This window comes from Perognathus longimembris, chromosome 2 (genome assembly GCF_023159225.1).
Source record: "Perognathus longimembris pacificus isolate PPM17 chromosome 2, ASM2315922v1, whole genome shotgun sequence".
Taxonomy (NCBI): Eukaryota; Metazoa; Chordata; class Mammalia; order Rodentia; family Heteromyidae; genus Perognathus; species Perognathus longimembris.
In genome coordinates this window covers 148,880,840-148,900,243 of record NC_063162.1, presented here as the reverse complement: position 1 = coordinate 148,900,243, position 19,404 = coordinate 148,880,840, and the positions used below count along the sequence as shown (strand labels likewise).

Here is a 19,404-nt window from a genome sequence, read left to right as displayed (position 1 = left end):
ACAGTTTTCTCCTTTGTATGTGTAGGTGATGCCGCCACACACAGCAAAATCGATAAAGTGTAAAACGGTGTACATTCCTTCCATGTGCCTTTCCTTGTGCAACTCTCTCTCCCAGTCCTCTCTCCATCACTCGTGGAACACATATTGCCTTACACAAAGCAATGGTAGCGATTCCCTTGGTGAGTACTCATCTCCGTGGAAAACGAGGCTTAGAGCTGCGTGGCCCAAGGCTTGTATTGAACCTGTGAAGCCCTAATCTCCTTCCTCCGAGCTCATTTGCAAAGCAGAATCCTGACGCACGAAGACGCTCGCTTTCCCAGTGCGCTGCAGGGCCCTTGTTCATCGGCCTTGGGGGCGGCTGAGGACCGCGCGGAAGCCGGGCTTTGAACTGGGGTTCACCTGCTCTCCATGCACGTCCGCATGCTGCAGTGAAAATGGATTACAAGGAAATACATGGCTTCCCCTGGTAATCGAAGACCCCGGAGTGGGAGCAGTCACTTGGTTCTTAGTGCGCGCAGGATGCATTCGGAAGGCTTCTCCAGTGCATCCTCAGTCCATTTCGTGTGGGCGATGGGCGGGGGCCATGGGCCCGCGGTCCCTTGAGACCCCCGCCCCTCCCCATCACTCCCAAGCCTCTGTCAGAGTCGGGGGATCACTTAACGCTGACCACATTTTATCAAGCCGTGTGTCGGTGAATCTCAAGCACAAAGTCAATATCCATTAAGCTACTTGGAGAAAACCAGGAAGGTGTGTGTAGCAAGAGGTCGACCTGGGCTGGGCCCAAGGGCGTCCCCACCGGGACCCGACGCCATTCCCCGTAGGTTTCTCCTTGTGTATTCAGACCTGACATTTGCAGAGGGCAGAAGAAAGTGACTTCCAAGAGAATCAAGGGGTATTACACACACACATACACACACACACACACATACACAAAAAGAATCGCTTTTAGGATAATTAAAACTATTTTGCATCTTTTATTTATCAATCTGGCTTCTAATATAATTTTAGGTAAATGAAAAGACATTCACAAAGAATAGTAGGCATACATACATACATAATTTCCTTCTTTCATTCTAGTTTACATGCTGTTGCTTTTAGAGTGTGAAATTTTGGGGTCATTTCCTAGAGGATGGTGTCCTTAGCTGACTTGTCAGGGAAAATACTTAGCTGGCTCTTCTCAGCGCTAACCTCCACCGACACTGTGCTCAGCGGAGAGACAAAATTCAGTAAGTATAAAAACCCGACTAACACAAAAGAAAACCAAAACCTTGAGAAGTGTTTCTTGTTTTTTTTTTCTTTTGGTCTATTCCAGAGAAACTATCATAGTTTCTCCGTCATCTCCGAAGCCAGCAAGTAACTTCCTGCAAATCACCTAAGCCTTGGAAATGGTACAGACTGCCTTACTTGACCAGATCTTCCAGCACATTCTCATCTGGAGAAGAAACCTGGAAATGTGTGTTGTGCATAAACCCACGTGTGCTCATTTCTGTCTTTCGTGCCTTCTGCCAGTCTTTCTGCCATGGGAGACAACAAACCAATGTTTCAATGTGGTTTCTCTGCCTCACCTGTTTGTATGGAAAGAGAAACCACTGCTGAACTTACAAGTTTTCCAGGTTACCATGCAGGATAAAGCGTAGACTAGGCACAGAGCCACCAAGCCACAGGAAAAGGCCACCTTTGTATCTTGTGTCAGCTAATGGCTCAGCCAGTCTAATCACATTTGGTGGCATGAGTAGGGGTGGGGAGAGCGGACTCTAGTCCTGTCCAGATGGACATTCAGGGATTTATGCACAAGCAGTGCCACTCTCCCTGGCTTTTGCTTGTGTTGAATGTCTTTATGTAGACAGGCCAGCTCCCAGGAGACTGCCAAGTAAAAATAATCTAGTAGCCGTACAGTAGTGTGCTACATTTCTGGACATGGTTTCGTGCCACTGATATCCAGACACTAGGATCCACTAGGATCCCACTAGGATCCACGGACCTTGGCCTTTACACCCGGGTGTCTAAGTATTCCAAAGTCAGGAAGCAATCTTGTGAAGTAGATACAATAGGCCCCACTTAAAGCCTGGGCAACGAAGAAACAGGAGTTTAGGGCTTGGTCCTTCCACAGGAGATTGGGAGGCAGAGTGTGGGAACTCCTCTATCGGCGGACACCAGATCTGTGCTCACCAACAAACACATCATGACAGAAAAGGTGCCCATTGATTCTCAGCCCAAAGCAACTGGGAGCACTGGGGTCTTTCTCGTCTGGATCACATGACTGCCAAGCCAGGGGTTCTTGGACTTGTTATTGGCTGGCAAACTCAAATTGAATGCAACTGTTGCCTTTGTGGTTGAAGACTTCCTGACCGGGTAGCAAAAGGCAACGGTAAGAGGTTCAAATCAAGTGTGGTTTGCCAGCATGAAATCTAGAAAGATCCTTCATGTTGGTACAAGAAGAGCTATGGTGAGGGGGAGGGGACAGAGAAAAGAGAAAAACTGGATAGAAAAGCGCAGATCCTATCATAGTAGGAAATAGAAGTGTTTCCTTGCTCCTAGCTGACCTTGTACTTGTTGTATCCGATGCCTGTTCAATTCTTCCTGAAGTGTTATGTATGGTTTGTGTCTGCGTTGGGCTCTTAACCTAAGCAGGCAGCTGCTCAACAGATGTTCAGCTAGAATGCAAAGATCTTCCCTTTGGCTCATGCCAACATTTTCTCCTGTGCCTCTGAGTTCCTGATCCTTTAGTCAAAGCGACATTCACCAAATTCTGTGCAACGGGACAATTTCTGTCAAAATCGTTCTTAACGCTTGTCCCCAGCACTTCAGTAAAATTGGTCACATCAGGAGTCTTTGTTGAGCAGTTGGTTGAAAACAAAAGGAGCAAAGTATATTCTTGCATATTAAAAATGGCCAGCACATAATTCAACAACAACAAGAAACCTCTGCCTCCTGAGGGAATTTCCTTGAGCTCTAGGAGATATGCTATTTTGAAAACGGAATGACACCAATTTTCAAATTTTATTCAAAGAACTTTCTCTTAGCCACTACCACCACCACCACCACTACCTCCTCCTCCTCCTCTTCCTCCTTCTCTTCCTCCTCCTCTTCTTCTTGGGGCAGGGGGTGTCTTGAACTCAGGGCCTGCATGCTGTTACTGAGCCTTTTCTCTCAAGGCTAACACTCTATTACTTGAGCCACAGCACCACGTCCAGCTTTTTCTGAGTAGGTTATTGGAGATAAGAGTCTCATAGATTTTCCTGCTGGGGCTGGCTTTGAACTGCAATAATCAGATCTCAGACTCCTGAGTAGTTTGGATTACAAGCGTGAGCCACCAGTGTCTAGGGGGTCTCTTAGCTTCTTGAGGGAACATAGGTGTTTGCTTTATAGGGACAAAACTACTTCCACACAACCCTAAGTCAGCCATATTCCCTGAAAGTTCATTATTTAGATTTTTTAAAAAACAGAGTCTGGCTATGTAGCTCAGGCTGGCCTTGAATTTGATATTCTTTTGTCTCAGCCTCTCAACTGCTCAAATGCCAGGTTTGCAGGTGCGTACCATTATGTCTAACACCTTGAACCATTTGTGTTCTGTCTTGTTTTTGTCCATTTTTATTTAAAGAAGCCTTTGTTTACCTGTTTATGCTTGTTTGATAATGTGTTGGGATAGAAGATGTCGAGGTTTGTGGAGACAGGATGGCAAAGTTAGAGTAGGCCTTGGGTTTGGGTCAGGCTGGGCTACTTATGCTAGGCTGTCAAGCGGCGGGGGTGGGGGGGCGTGGAGGGTGGGAATTGGAAGGAGAATTATTTATCTTTTGTTCCAATCCTCGGGCTTTTGAACTCAACCTGAGCGTCTGTGCTCAAGGCTAATGTTTCACCACGCAAGTTACAACTCCACTTCCAGCTTTTTAGTGGTTAACTGGAAATAAGAGTCATAGACTTCCCTGCTTGGGCTGCTTCAAACTGAACCTCAGGTCTCAGCCTCCGGAGCCACGAGGCCATTTCCTTCTCTTTGCGGAAGGAAGTCATGTGCCATTTAGGATGTACTGGGATGGCCTTCATAAACAGATGAGGAATCCTGCTAAAGCCCACAACCCCAAGCAGCAGCCAGGATCTCCAGTGTTAGCCACTTTCTGTGGCCACCTTGTGACCTCATCAGGGGAAGAAGCTCTGTCACGGCTGGGCGTCATCATGGATGGTGACATGGGACTCACACTGCTGTCATATTCAGTGCATCGAGGTTGGCAGATTTGGTGAGAAAAGGTCTGGGTTTTATATCTCACCTTTTGTGGCAGGAATGAGAGGAAAGAGAAAGAAAGGGTGTGAACATTTTAATGCCAGGGACTGTTTGGATAATTTTAATTCCCTAGTCGGTTTTGGGAACAAAGAAGAAGTGCTGAGACAAGGCATAAAGAACACAGCTGTCCTAGGAAATGCAAGAAACAATAAATTTCCATCTGGCATCATGTTAAATTCAAAAGCAGTACCTGTAAAACAGGCTTCAAAACCGGCAACACTTGGAAGCCATAATGTTCAAAATTTGCTTTTTCAATTTGACAGTCCATAAGATAACCTTCAATCACAGTCATCTTGGCGAAAGAAAATGAACTGCGCTCTCGGCGCGCCAGATGTAGTGGTTACATTGTTCTGGGATTTTTCTATGTTAAGTGTAGTTTATGGAAGAATGATGAAGGCTTTTTAAAGTTAAAGGTGTTCATGAGAGTGGGTTTCCAGCAGCAACTCTAAAAGGGCATCGGGATTCCATTTTGTCTTGTGACCTTGACACGAAAGGGAAATGAATATGTCCCCCTCACCTCCATGGAGTGTGTCATGTAGGGGCACCGTGTGCCACTGGTCGCTCTAGATAAGGTTTCCCATCACTGAAGAGACCGAGAACCTCTAGTAAAACAGGCATCCAGAGATTCTTGAAAAGCATGATATGCAACCCTAGCTATAATCTTGGTTTCGTTGAACCAGGCCATCAAACATCAACTCTCTATACCTTTCAGGATGCTATTTCAATTCCTTTTATAAAGAGCTTCTTAATGTATGAGAGGCCAGACTTACGGTGATTATAAATGAAAGTCGTTCTAGAAATAACTTTTGTGTGAATCTTAAAAAATTATATTTTTGGATGCTTCAAGAGGAAGTTCATTTACATAAAGTCGGTTTTATGTTCCAATCAAATCGAGGAGCTGTTTGTTGAAGTAAGCCGGCCAAAGTGCCAGTTAAAGTGCTGCAGTTAAATGGTGAGCTGACTAGAAACACTCATGGTGTAAGAAACAACCATCAATGAGCAAGTTAGGGAGGGACTTGAGCTTCCAATGCATCTGTCAGAGAAGACCTCTGGATAATGGTTGTGTCTCTGCTTTGGGTAGAATAATATGTTGTGCAGTTGCGTTAAACTACAGCAGTGTTTTCCGTATGATTTTTAGAGTAACAGCAAGAGTAACTTGGCTTTATTGTGTCATGTCTGCTAGCATTTTATCCTAGGGTGGAAAAGCTTGAGATTTAAAGCAAAATAAGAACAACTAAATGTATGCATCCACTAGGAAGCGTCCACAGTTTTGATACAAATATAAAAGAAGCAGAGCAAACAAACCACACATCTACCTCCCCTGCCCCACGGAGGTGCGAGTGTTCATACATCCTCCGGTAGGTCGCAAGCAAAACAGGAAGTCTTTTGTGGCAGCTGGTTGCCACGGTGGTGTAGCAGATAATTACCGATTCTGAATAGATCTAAGACTACAGACATGTGACAGTAGTATTGTGTAAGAATTCCATGAGAAAAATAAAATCCAACCACCCCAATTGACACTGCTTTCCCCGGTCCTTAGGACTCCTCTCAACTTGACAGGCTTTGTGGAGATGGGACAGGAACTGCATCCATCCTTCCAGGAAGGAACCCTCCGCAGTCCAGCGGAGGCCCAGGTCTCTGAGAACCGGCAACATAGATCCTCTTTGCCTCCTTCTTCTCTTTTCCAGTGGGCAAGACACCAAAAGCAATACTGGAGGAACACAAACTAGTGGCTACCACAGCCCGTTCGTATGCAAAAGGAAGAGAATGTCAGAGGTCAGATAGATAGATGTACATCAATTTCCACCCCTCCCTCAAGAAAAAAAAATACCCACATTCTAAGGGCTCTTAAAAATGTAGAAAACTTGCCCTGTTACCACGGGTTTTGTTTTGTTGTGTTTTTGGAACACCTCTAAACACGCACAAAATAAGACAGTTATTACCTACAAATTCCAACCATCGCTTAAACTCTAAAAGCATTTTTTTGTGTGTCATTTTTGTTTTCATAGGGAAGGGGAAACTCAGCTATAAAGAAATATTAAAAAGTTCTTCTTTCTCTCTCTCTCTTTTTTTTTTGTTTTAGGGGTGATCAGTCTCGGGAACCTGTGCTGCTGGCTGGCTTCCCCGTGGGGTGTGCTGCCTGGGTGGGGTATGCGCCCGGGTGGGGTGTGCCCCCCCCGTGGGGTGTGCTGCCCCATGGGGTGTGCTGGGGGGCGGGTAGCAAGGCGGGGCGCCCTCCCTTCCCCCTCCACCCCCCCTCCCCAGGCCCGGGCAGCCCCTCAGATGAGCCACTCCTTCTTGCTCTCGTCGATGGTCTCCGTGAAGTTGGGGTCGTTGTTCATGATGGCCGCGTCCGCGCTCTCGGCCGACTCGGCGCCCTTGGCCTCGTTGGTGTGGTAGGTGCCCTTGTGGCGGAACATGTAGCGGATGAGGAAGACCAGGGTGCAGAGGATGCTGAAGATGACCACGGCGATGACCCCTGCGGAGCCGGAGGTGGGGGGGACCGGGGGTGAGATGGCCTCCCCGTCCCCCACCCCTCAAGCAGGGCCCTCTCCCCCCTGCAGGCCTCCCTGCCCCCCCCCCCCCCCGCAGCACCCCCCCACCTCCCACCTTTACTGTAGACCCTGAAGATGCTTCCTCAGCACAGGCTCGGAATAAAGGCTACTTAGGATTTGCCCTTAATAAGCTTCCCGCCCCCAAATAAGTAAGTAGATTTGTAATACTTGTATCTGAGAAAGAACTTGTCCCCAGACTATAAAAAGAGCTCCTGCAATGGAACAGCCATCAATCACACTAGGCTTTAGGAAGAGAGAAAAGATGGGTGTGGGCGGCTCTGGCTCAGTGCCTAGCTACTCCCAAGGCTGAGCTCTGAGGATCCGGGTTTGAAGTCAGCCTAGGTAGACAAGGCCAAGAGACTACTCTTTTTTTGTTTTCCAGTTAACCATCAAAAAGCTAGACGTGGAGGTATGTCTCAAGTGGAGAGTTACCAGCCTGGAGTTAAAAAAGCCAAGCAAGAGCATGCAAACTTCACTACTAAGACAAAAACAACCACAAAAAAAGAGGTACCATTTAAGCAGATGTACACATAGCAATAGACACATGGAAATAGGCTCCGTGTTTAGAGTGATCAGATAATTTCAGATTAAAAGCTAGTCACTCACGAGGCTGGCTAATTAAGAAGACTGACTAATTGGTAAGACTGTGGAGCAACCTGACCTCTCAGATATTGACTGTGAGACTAAAATGGACTAATCATTTTGAAACACTGCCTGGCAATTTCTTACAAAGTTAAATATCCACTTTCGATAATATGTAGTGATTGCACTTCTAGGAATTACCAGAGAGAAATTAAATCTTATGTGCACACGGACTTGTACGAGAACATTTATAGTAGCTTTATCCACAATAGCCTAAATCTGGAAACAAACCAAGGACCTCTCAGCAAGTAAGTGCTTGAAGCACATTATTCAATGCAATAGAACTCGGTAAGAAGAATAAATGGACTATTGGCAAATGATGCAACATGAATAAAGCGCTCAAAGTGTTACGTTTCCTGAACAAAGGAAGACACAGCAGATTGTATACTATTTCTGGTTATGAAATTCTTTTTTTGGAAGTGTGTGTGTGTGTGTGTGCATACCAGTACTGGTCTTGAACTCAGGGACTCAGGTTCTCACTTGGCTTCTTTGTGCTCAAGGCTGGAGCTACACTAACACTTCAACTGCGAGCCAGCACAAGCTTATTTTTTTAAATAAAATTAACTTCGGATAATGTTATCTAATGTGACCTAAGCACCTTCTAAATATATTTAAATTTTCTAGCCTTAAATATTTCTGACAGGTGTCATCTTTGTTCCTGTGGGAAGGAAAGCTTAGCAGCAAAGTCATGTGGCTTGACTTCCCGGAAAACCCTCACTACGTTTCCAGTATCAGCCCTTCTCAGGAAGATGGGGAGCGTGCGACGGGAGCCAGCAGAGAGCAGAAAGAGGGGGATGATGGGACTTTCAGTACCGGTCTAAACACAAGAGCCGATACAGGAACGTCAGCGACTCTGCATCTATCCGTGGTAAGAAGCAAAGACTGAAGTACCTTAGGCGATCTGGCCTTTTAATTTTCTGACAACTTTTATCAAGATATTTGAAACCGGACGGGCATGTTTCCTTCCCACTGTGACAGGGTGAGAGTGACAAGAGGAAGAGCAGTGTCTACTGCCTGCATACACATTCTCTTTGTGTGGCTCACCACTGTCGTTCTGCGTTTCACAGGTCATCCATGAAAAAGCAGCCAGGTGACATTAGTCATAGTTTCTCCACAATCTTAAGCCATATGTAAATGACAAATGGATAATATAAAAGTCTTTTTCCCCCGTCTCTAGACTATTGATTGCAAACCATTCCCTTTCGCAGGTACGTGGCGGCCCCACCAAAGTCTGTTCTGTGCATCACTTACCTCCAATGATGGCTGAGTTTCTGTTGACTCCATTTCTTATAGCTTGGCCTTGCCCTGGATTATAGGGAAAATCAGCACTGGCTGTAGAGAAAGGAAGGAAAGGTCAAGAGTAAGAGTCAAATAGACCATCGCTTCCAAATACAGCACTCGGATACCTGTGTCTTCACATAACTTGTGGCAATTCTTATCCTCCCACACGCATCTCCATTTCATGGAACCCAAGGCCTAGGCAAACACTGTGGGTGGCTTTGGGGAATATTAGAGAATCCTGGATGTCCCATTTGTACCGACAGGCAGACTTGCTTGCAGAGTACAACCATCCCTTGGAATGCGGGAGAGAGTCAATGCAGGATACCCCAGTCCACGGAGGCCCAGGTTACTGGTGACCTGTGTACACTGAACTTTCCTGTATTCCCTGGTATACTTGAATCTCTAGATTACTTGTAATACTGAACACAAGTGAATGTTATGTTCTACAGTAGCTTTTGTTTCAGTTGGTGTTTTGAGATAGGGGCTCATTATGTATCCTAGGCTGGCTTGAGACTTGCTTCAGAACTTTTTGTAGTCTCTCCCGATTCTTAGCTGGTGAAGGCAAAGGAAATTAGAAGTGGAGCCACTTGCAAAACATCCAAACGTTAAATACCTAGATCCACCTAGGGTGTCCTATAAGCACCTCAAACCCATTATGGATGAGATAAGTTTTCTCTCTCTCCTCACAAGACTTCTCCTCCCAGGTCCTACCCAAATTAAACTGAAAGCAGGCCACATTGGGTGGCATTGTTCACTCACTTGAGTGGGTCCCAGCCCAAATCTAGCTAGCTAGAGAAATAAGGAAATGCACACAGTTATCTACTGCCCATCAGCCCTTTCTCCCACTCCCCCCCTCTCGACTCTTCGGGGCTAGACAGCACGATAGAGGTGGACGACTCCAAATGTCAGCCCCAGAAGGCAAACATTTTTCATTTCTAGGGTTGAATTTTCAGCTGGTCATGAAATTATCCTAGGTGAATGAAACTGACTTACATCAGAATATACAATAGAAATGCTGCCTTTTCTTCTTTAAACTCAAGGCTCTACAAAGAAGCATTATTTAGTAGATGTGATCTGTTTATCCACGCGACCATTCAGCAACTCTTATTTTTGTCTGAGACTGGGACTTGAATTTGGTACCTGATGCTTTTACTCACTGGCTGGTCCTCTACCATCTGAGCCATGCCTCCAACCCCTCACTCACCAAACGTTTACAGAATACCCACTACTTGCCAGACTCGATTCTCCCTAGGCACAGTGAGCAAAAATTAAGCAGAAATATTGCATTAACGAGACTTTTCCTGCCCCCTCCCACCTCACCACCCAATGTGGCCTGCTTTCAGTTTAGTTTGGGGGCCTGGGAGAAGTCCTGTGAGGAGAGAGAGAAAACTTATTCCATCCATAATGAGTTTGAGGTGGATCTAGGTATTTAACGTTTGGATATTTTGCAAGTGGTTCCATTTCTAATTTCCTCTTAAAAGACACAGGAGCCCCTTGACCTCCTGCATACAATATGACCCTTCAAAATAGATGAAGTAGAGTGACGAAAATTGCAACGTCCTCTTGTGGTGCTGGTGTGTGATTCTGTGACTCAGTTGCCTTCCTGTCTTAGTGAACACGGAGGGTGGAGCACTGAAGGATTTCTCTCTGGGAACACGGAGGGCGGAGCACAGTAGGACTTCTCTCTGGGAACACGGAGGGTGGAGCACAGTAGGATTTCTCTCTGGGAACACGGAGGGTGGAGCACAGTAGGATTTCTCTCTGGGAACACGGAGGGAGGAGCACAGTAGGATTTCTCTCTGGGAACACGGAGGGCGGAGCACAGTAGGACTTCTCTTTGGGAACACAGAGGGTGGAGCACAGTAGGGTTTCTCTGTGGCCCACCTCTCCCTTGTGGTAGTGTGTCATTAACCACAAAACTGCAGGAAAAAATACGCAGATGCTTGGAGACACTGCTGGCTTTCCCTCAGTTCGTTTGCTGCTGCGGATGGCAGAAGGTTTGGAAACAGTAGAAGTGACCCCGGAAGAATGACAGGAGCTAGAGGAGAGCGTTTAAAAACACCCCAGCATTGCCTCAGGTGGAAATGTGACCTCCTGGGCAAGGGGAGAAAGACCTTCTGCAGACAGAATCTCACGATGGCCCCTTCCCTCATCAGGCTGTAACTCCATATTCTGGCTCTGATGGATTCCAGATGTTTCAGTTTAACATGTCTTTGCTCACCCAGGTGATGCCCTCTGTCCAGGTATCTGGTTTACCTTACTTCTCTTATCAAGTCTCACCTTTTCCTTGAAAGTATGGTCACACTTAGGTGACCAGCCCTCTTTATCGTTCTAAGGGCTGCAATCGTAATTCTCTCTTCTTACATGGTAGCTATCCTCTTCAAGTCAGAGGCCAATCTTAATTATGTGTGTTGTTCCAATGAGTCATTGTGTAGTAGTAAGGGCAAAATGAATATTCATTGACTGGTAAAATTAAAATCAGTTGATTCAGGGCTGTGTAGACATGTGTGTAGCCTCTTTCTTAATATTTTTCATGATGAAACTATACTTTTAAAAGTCAGCTCCTCTCAACTAAAACCTTAAAGCAAGATAGCATTCTTATTCTTGCCAACAAAGGAAATAAACACATCAAAAAGATATTAAAGGTTTCTTATCCACCAGACTTCAGCTGTTGTTAGAAAATGATTAGTGGGAACCCTTCGAGTTGAAACACAAATACTCATAAAATTCAAAAGCAGACTTTTTAAATGGGTCTCTCTCTCTCTCTCTCTCTCTCTCTCTCTCTCTCTCTCTCTTTCTCAGCTCTATTTGTAACTTAAGCCTGGCTGTCCTAAGACATGTGAATTCTCACCCCCTTGAGGCAAAGCTATTTCATTTGTGCAGTCAGAGCAATTGCTATTTTGTTAGAGTTCGCTGTGATTGTCCTTTCTCCTGGTACCAACATCCCTTTGGATATTCACATAGAGAAATACGGTGACCAAGAGAATGGCTGAGGCCTGGAGGGCAAAGCCTGTTCATGGCAGGTGATTTTCTCCACCTCACTTCTCCCAGGTTGATGAGTGATTTTTTTTTTTTTTTTGCCAGTCCTTTTTTTTTGCTTGGCCTCAGGGCCTGAGCACTGTCCCTCGCTTCTTTTTGCTCAAGGCTACCACTCTAACGCTTGAGCTACAGTGCCACTTCTGGCTTTTTCTGTTTTTGTGGTGGTGAAGAATCGAACCCATGGCTTTGTGCATGCTAGGCAAGGTTCTACCATTAAGCCCGATCAGTGATTCTTATACTGTGTGACTATCAAGGAATCTCTGCTTGGGCAAACATGGCGAGTATGTCCAAATTTGGAGTGTTAATTCAAAACAGACTAGAAAGATGTTGACGAATCTCAAGACCAAACTTGCATCATGTAAACACAAACTATATTCAATACATTTCTTTTGGATCGTCAAATAATACTATAAGATGATGTCATAATCATCTCAATAGCCACCAAGCATAGTGCCGTTCCAGCTCCAGTTTAGTGCCTCCCACAAGTGAGTGCATTTCTATGCATTCTTCCTGCTTATGTCCTTCTGTGTGGTCATCTCCAGTATTTTACTCATAGATGCTTCTTTTGCAACACACAGACATTAGCTTCTTCCCCTCGTCTCCCCAACGTAGAACAAACGGAAGCTATAGTTGGAGAATTGGGGGCAGGACATCACCCCCCCCCCCGACAAACGAGCTTAGCAAACCACTTGGCAAAGGCTTCAGAGTCTCTCTACGCCTGCACCTCCCTCTTTCCTCTACAGAGAAGGCAATGTATTCATTTCAGGTCCCCAAGCATCATGCTCACATCTGGGGCCTTCTTTCTGTTGTCTTTGTCCTTCCTATGCGAAGCCATGTGATACGCTCATGGTTGGTGCAATTCTTCCCATTCTGTTTTGATTCAAAACCAAACCAAACCAGAAACAACAACCCCACATACTTGGTAAGGGCAAGTCTAGTGGAATATTCCTTGTAATTACACAGATTGAGTAGAATGGTTATAGACTAGAACGGGACAAGTAAAAGCTTTCTTATTTCCTCCTCAAATAATAAAAATGACAACTGTTTTCTTCTAGATCTAAAAGTGTTTAGCTCTTCCTTACTACATTCTGGAAAAGGTCTTATGAAAGCAGGGTGACCGTCTAGCTAAGCACCGCCAGCATCTGTGTGGGGTGGGGCCTAGCATCCCGTGTTGCTTAGCAGCCTAGACAACCAGGACTCTGGAATTCCAGGAACAAGTTCTGAACTCTATCAGCAACAAAGACCCATTCCTCCCCAAGTGGCAGCCCCGTGGTTTCTATGCATTACATGGTAGAACTCCTTAGGATTGCATGCAACAAGTCATCACTCAGACTACGGGTTTCTCACACGTCTCACTTTCGAGGACCCAGTTGGAATCTGGAGTTCTGTGGTCTGGAACAGCATTTCAAGGCTACATGGAAAAGGTGGATGGTTATTTTTGATAAAAAAAAAATCAACCTGTCCACATCAAGTTCTTAAAGTAAATTAACATGTCATTCATATGTCTAGAACAATCAGTTTAGGAAGTCATAATAGCCAATTCCATAGGCCATCGACTCCGGTGGCCATCTGTGAACCCTGTGAAGTTAACAGTCCAGCTCATTTTGGAAGAATAAGGATTCGTTTGAGGTGATCAGGAAGAGGGTGGAGCCTGGATGTGAACCTGGACATTCCAGAAACCTCCATACTTAGCGCAACTCAGTGGCAATGTGCAGAGGTGGAGCACTCTGCTTTTTTTACACTTTATTCTACATTTGGATTATTTTTTAGTTTTGAGAAGGTCTTGGTGTACAGCTCAGGTTGGTTTTGAACTTGTGATCTTCCTGCCTCCACCTCACGAATGCTGGAATTACAGGCATGTATATACCACCACATCTGGCTGGTAAGTCTTTTTCTATTACACGGAGAGAGGGAAAGTTCATGTATTAGAAATGGGTGAGTAAAAGGGTCCATTCATTCCCCATAGAAAATATGACCATTTTAAGCTTCTGCCTGCATTGATCGTTCATAAGTGTTTTTTTTTTCTTTTTTTTTTTCTGACAAAATTTCCACACGAGGGCAGTGTTGGTTGAGCAATGTGGCAACTCAGGAACAGTAGCATAGGAAATCAACCTGACAGTCTGTGGGTAATAGGTACAGACCCCTAAGGGGCCCACATGAGAGAAAATGACAGTCACCATCACAGAAACACCACCACAGCACCAAGAACAGTGCTAATTGGACTTCAAAACATGATTGTCAGAGTAGAATTCTTTATTGTGCTTATAGAATATGATAAATTAATAAAGTTCAAAGCAGGCACTCAAGTGCTAGAAACTGACTTAAAAGACATTTCCCAAAAAGAATATTATTACGTTATTGTTTCAATATTCAATTTTAAAAATTTGAATACTTTAGTCTTCAATTTCTTGTCTGTCTCTGTGAGTAGGTAAGGAGAAGATGGAGTAAAAAGCATTTTTTTAAAACATAAATTCAGTGGTGGGTCTTATTTACTGAGTTTTAAAATATGGAAAATTATAGGCTTAGGCTCAGAAATCCATTGCGAATAAAACAGTAAAGTGCACATAAAAGGAAATTGAGATTGTCTAACATAAACCTCCCCCCAAAATGAAAGGCACTAAATGCTTTCAGGTTGTCATATATCAGATACAAAAAAAAAAATTAGATTGGGTCTGACATCTCTTAGAGAAAATTATCTCCATGGAAACCACGGAGCTTCGGCATTGAAAGTGATAATCTGAGACACTCCAACCAAACTGCTGCTATTAATTGTAATTTGATTTAAATTGCAATGCTATTTTTGCAGCAGGGTTTGGGCTGGATGACAGATAGACATTCTTGTTCTCCCTTCTTCCTTTGTTTCATTTCATTTTCCTCTCTTTCCTCTCAGAGTTCCATGGTGAAAAGTGGTTTTTCTCCATTAATTTGTTGTAGTCATTCCCTATTGACTGATAGGTCAGAAACAGATGACAAGAAATGGCTATTGACTTAGAGGCTGGAGACCTAAGAAATCCCGTTTAATTCTCGAGAGGCTGCTACTGGTCAGCAGTGCTGGGGTCTGAAGACCCAGGAGTCCCAGGCATCTTCCAGGAGCTCTAGGATGATCCTCCATCCCTGAGATCAGAAGCTCGGCACCAGCGGCTACAGAGTCCCACCAACATTATCATCTGTCTCTTTGTTGTGTTTAGAATCAATACTGATGTGGACAGGAGTTCAGGAATAAGGATGCCCCAAACCAGAGGGAGTGCTGTTGAAATCCCTGTCCCAGGGAACACAGAATCTCTCCGGTGGTATCGATCCCGGATGGCTTTCTGGTGGTCACTGCCTGTGTAAACAGGGCCCTGGGTGTTGGCTAAAAGATCCTGAGGTCCACGTGACTGGGGTGTTCTTCAGCTCAGGGATTGTTACATCACCTCTCCAGGCTTTTCCTCCCTGAGATACCTCAACCTCCTGTGCTGTGTGTGCCTTGGGGGGAAAAGCAAATTGATTTCTGAGTGCTTTGGTTTTGAGCTTTACAACATGCAAATCACCCCCAGGACCTCATTAATATGCAGATTCTTACTGAGCAGGTCTGGGGTGGGGGCCTTGGGGTCTGCATTTCTAACAGGCTCCAAGAGAGCTCCCATAGAATGCTCCTTTGGAATGGTACAAATGTTAATTGAGACCCTTGGTGGTTTCTGTCTCCAGCTGTTCCTGTGTGCCTGTGTTTTAATTTAATGTGGTGCCTGAGAGGCAATCGAAATTATTTCTTCTGAGAACCTTTTCTTCCTACCCTCCTGGCCCCCTAGATTGAATCATTTGTGCTTTTAATGATCTGTATGCCAGAAAGCCTCATGGTTCTATTTCCTTAAGCTCTGTCTCTCTCTCTCTTTGCTCTCACGAAAGTCATCATAAAAACACCACATTAATTTTGAATTATAATTTTTCGGTATTTGAAATGTGTATGTGAAATCTATTCCTGATCTCTATTAAGAGCAGCTTAAAACATAGTGAAGGGATTTAATAAAAGTTACCTTTGTCATCATCATATAGCTTGAGGAGTAGAATAAATAACAAAATGCATTAGAAAATCGAAGACGCTATCACCTGGCAATCTCGGCTGGAGGAAGATGCTTTCTTCAAATTGAGATAAAGACGCCCTTGCTCTCTGAGAACAGATCAAGCCTTCATTTGTGGGGTATTTGTGTCATTACAGCTACTCCATCAAAATAGTAAACTGATCTGTTTCTGCTCCTAAGTTTCCAGAAATTAGTTCATAGAAGGAGGAGAGCCGTTGAGCCTCTGATCCCAGCTCGAAGACAGCGGGCTGATTCTGACTACCAGAGGGAGGGAGCAAACCTGAAATGCTTTTAAAAATTAATTCTGCACATATATATTAAGTCTTTTATCAACGTCCCATTGGGTTTTTGGTTTTGAAATCATCTTTTCAGCTACATTAGTGCAAGTGAAAATTTCCAATCTGTAGAAAGTTGGCTTTGGAAGCTAAAAGCTCTGTGCTAAATAGATTTCCATTTTCTTTTGAGCTGTTTTCTTTTGGAATGAACTGTAGACTTTAAAAGACAGTTGTCTTTACTTGGTGATAGGTGGGTTAGTGAGAAACAAATTCTTTGTGGCTGTCTGGGTAAGAATTCACCCCCCCCCCCACACTTCCTCCCAACCCCCTATCCCTTCCTGGTGCCACTCACATTGTTATAAAAATAAGGCAACAAAGGTAACATTTTGGTTTTTTTTGTTTTTTTTTTGGCTTTTCTTTTTTGGTACTGGGGATCGAACCCAGGACGTTGCACTTGCTAGGCAAGCACTTTGCCACTGAGCTACATCCTAGCCCACACAATACCCATTAATATCCCAACACAATTTTTTAATGAAATAGAGGCAGCAATCTAGAAATTTATATGGAACAATAAAAGATCCAGAATAGCAAAAACAATCCTAAGCAGAAAGAACAGTGCTGGAGGAATTACAATACGCAACTTCAAGTTGTATTATAAAGCTATAGTAATAAAAACAGCTTGGTATTGGCACTGGAACAGACCTGAAGACCAATGGAACAGAACTGAACACCCAGAAATGAACCCACAGAACTATGCCTACTTAATCTTTGATAAAGGAGCTAAAAAAATAGGATGGAAGAAACACAGCCTCTTTAACAAATGGTGCTGGCAAAACTGGTTCAACACATGCAACAAACTAAAACTAGATCCTTATATATCACCCTGCACCAAAATCAATTCCAAATGGATCAGACCTCGAAATTAAAACAGATACCCTGAAAACACTAAAGGAAGGAGTAGAAGAAACACTTGGGCTCCTTGGCACAGGACGGAACTTCTTTAACAAAGACTGAGAAATGCGACAAATCAAAGAAAGGATGGACAAATGGGACTGCATCAAACTGCAGAGCTTCTGCAGGGCAAAGGACATAGCTCGCAAGATAAACAGAAAGCCCAGAGATTGGGAAAAGATCTTTACTGGCCATACAAGGGAGAAAGGCCTCATATCTAAAATATATGCAGAACTAAAAAAATTACATTCTTCCAAAACAAAAGAGCCAATAGCCCCCTCAAAAAGTGGACTAAAGACTTAAAAAGAAACTTCTCTGATGAGGAAATGAGAATGGCCAAGAGACATATGAAAAAGTGCTCCACATCACTGGCCATAAAAGAAATGCAAATCAAAACAACATTGAGATTCCATCTTACCCCAGTAAGAATGTCCTATATCAAGAAAGCTAACAATGACAAATGTTGGAGGGGATGTGGCCAAAAGGGAACCCTACTTCATTGTTGGTGGGAATGTAAACTGGTTCAGCCACTCTGGAAAGCAGTATGGAGATTCCTCAGAAGGCTAAACATAGAGCTCCCCTATGACCCAGCAGCCCCACTTTTGGGCATCTACCCAAAAGACCACAAACAAGAACACACTAAAGCCACCAGCACAACAATGTTCATCGCAGCACAATTTGTCATAGCTAGAATCTGGAACCAACCCAGATGCCCCTCAGTAGACGAATGGATCAGGAAAATGTGGTACATATACACAATGGAATTTTATGCCTCTATCAGAAAGAATGACATTGCCCCATTTGTAAGGAAATGGAAGGACTTGGAAAAAATTATACTAAGTGAAGTGAGCCAGACCCAAAGAAACATGGACTCTATGGTCTCCCTCATAAGGAATAATTAGCACAGGCTTAGGCTAGTCACAGCAGAGGATCACAAGAGCCCAATAGCTATACCCTTATGAACACAAAAGATGATGCTAAGTGAAATGAACTCCATGTTATGGAAACGACTGTTATATAACTGTTGTAAATACTTTCAACATGTGATGTGAAACCGTAGCCTCTATTGTTGATGATCCTCTTGTATCCCCTTTCTGTGGTTGTATCTGCACTATCTCTGTATCTTATCTGACTACATTGGAAACCGTGTATACAGGTATTAGAACTAGGAAACTGAAAGGGAATACCAAAATCAAGAGACACAGGGTAAAAAACACAAAAGATTATAAAAGCAATACTTGCAAAACTGTTTAGTGTAAATCTACTGAACAACTCATGGGGGAAAGAGAAAGGGGGAGGGGGGAAGGGAATGAGGGAGGAGGTAACAAACAGTACAAGAAATGTATCCAATGCCTAATGTATGAAGCTGTAACTGCTCTGTATATCAGTTTGACAATAAAAAATTTAAAAAATAAATAATTAAAATAATTAAAAATAAATAAGGCAACAACCCTTAGGCCAGCCATGTGCCTGTCACCACTCCCTTCATTCGTGTCAGCAGTGTGGGAAAAACAACAACAACGGTTAATTGACTATAGCAGCCTAGAGGATGGTTTATCCCATATCAAACAAAAAAGTAGAAAGAGAGGAGATGTATGGAAAGTATTTAGACTACACATATACAAGTTATGCTCTCTCTCTCTCTTTCTTTCTCTCTCTCTCTCCTCTCTGCTGTTGCTGGGGCCTCATGCTCATGAGTGGCTAGCATGCCACCACCTTGAGCTACAGCTCTACTTCTGGTTTTCTGGTGATTCATTGGAGATGAGAGGCTCATGGATTTTCCTGCCTGGGCTGGCTTTGAACCATGATCCTCAGATGTCAGCTTCCTGAGTAGCTAGGATTATAGGTGTGAGCCACAAGCACCTGATTTTCAAGTTATGTACCATTCTAGATCTTCATATTTTATTTGAAAGATGGGGGAAGATAGTAAAACAGCTCAGAATACAGCACCAGAATTCTTTTGATACTTAAGTCCAAAATTTTCATTAGGAAAAAGCAGGAAATAATCAGAAGTGAGGGTGGGCAGGAAGTCGGAAGTGGGAGGGGCAGGAAGTCAGGAGTGAGGGTAAGTCTTCAACCTGATGCTGTCCTCTCTCTACTTCTGAGGGGGGCTCCAGGTACGGTACCCCATGGAGTCACAGTCCTGAATGAGCACTACTGTCTCAGGATGGGGGCTACGTCAGGATTTCTAGAAGGCTCTTCAGGTCACCTGAGCAGTGCCGTGTTGGCTGACGTATTGTGGACACAGGGATGAATGCACTCATTCCCTTCGGGCGCCATTGTTCTTATGCTTCTTCTTTGCCTAATAAGGTCCCCTACTTCGTGTC

General features: G+C 44.1%; 1 protein-coding gene across 1 annotated transcript in view; it reads right to left on the bottom strand.

The window, feature by feature from the left end:
• Nucleotides 1-6,506: 6,506 nt before the first annotated feature.
• The window catches only part of Cntnap2 (contactin associated protein 2), a 1,597,185-nt gene continuing 1,584,287 nt past the window's right edge, over nucleotides 6,507-19,404 (bottom strand). Inside the window, exons 23-24 of the mRNA XM_048340407.1 lie at nucleotides 8,725-8,805; nucleotides 6,507-6,755 (exon numbers count right to left, since the gene is read on the bottom strand). Coding sequence (XP_048196364.1) covers nucleotides 6,556-6,755; nucleotides 8,725-8,805 — 281 coding nt within the window. The 3' untranslated portion in view covers nucleotides 6,507-6,555. The remainder of the gene's footprint in view (nucleotides 6,756-8,724; nucleotides 8,806-19,404) is intronic.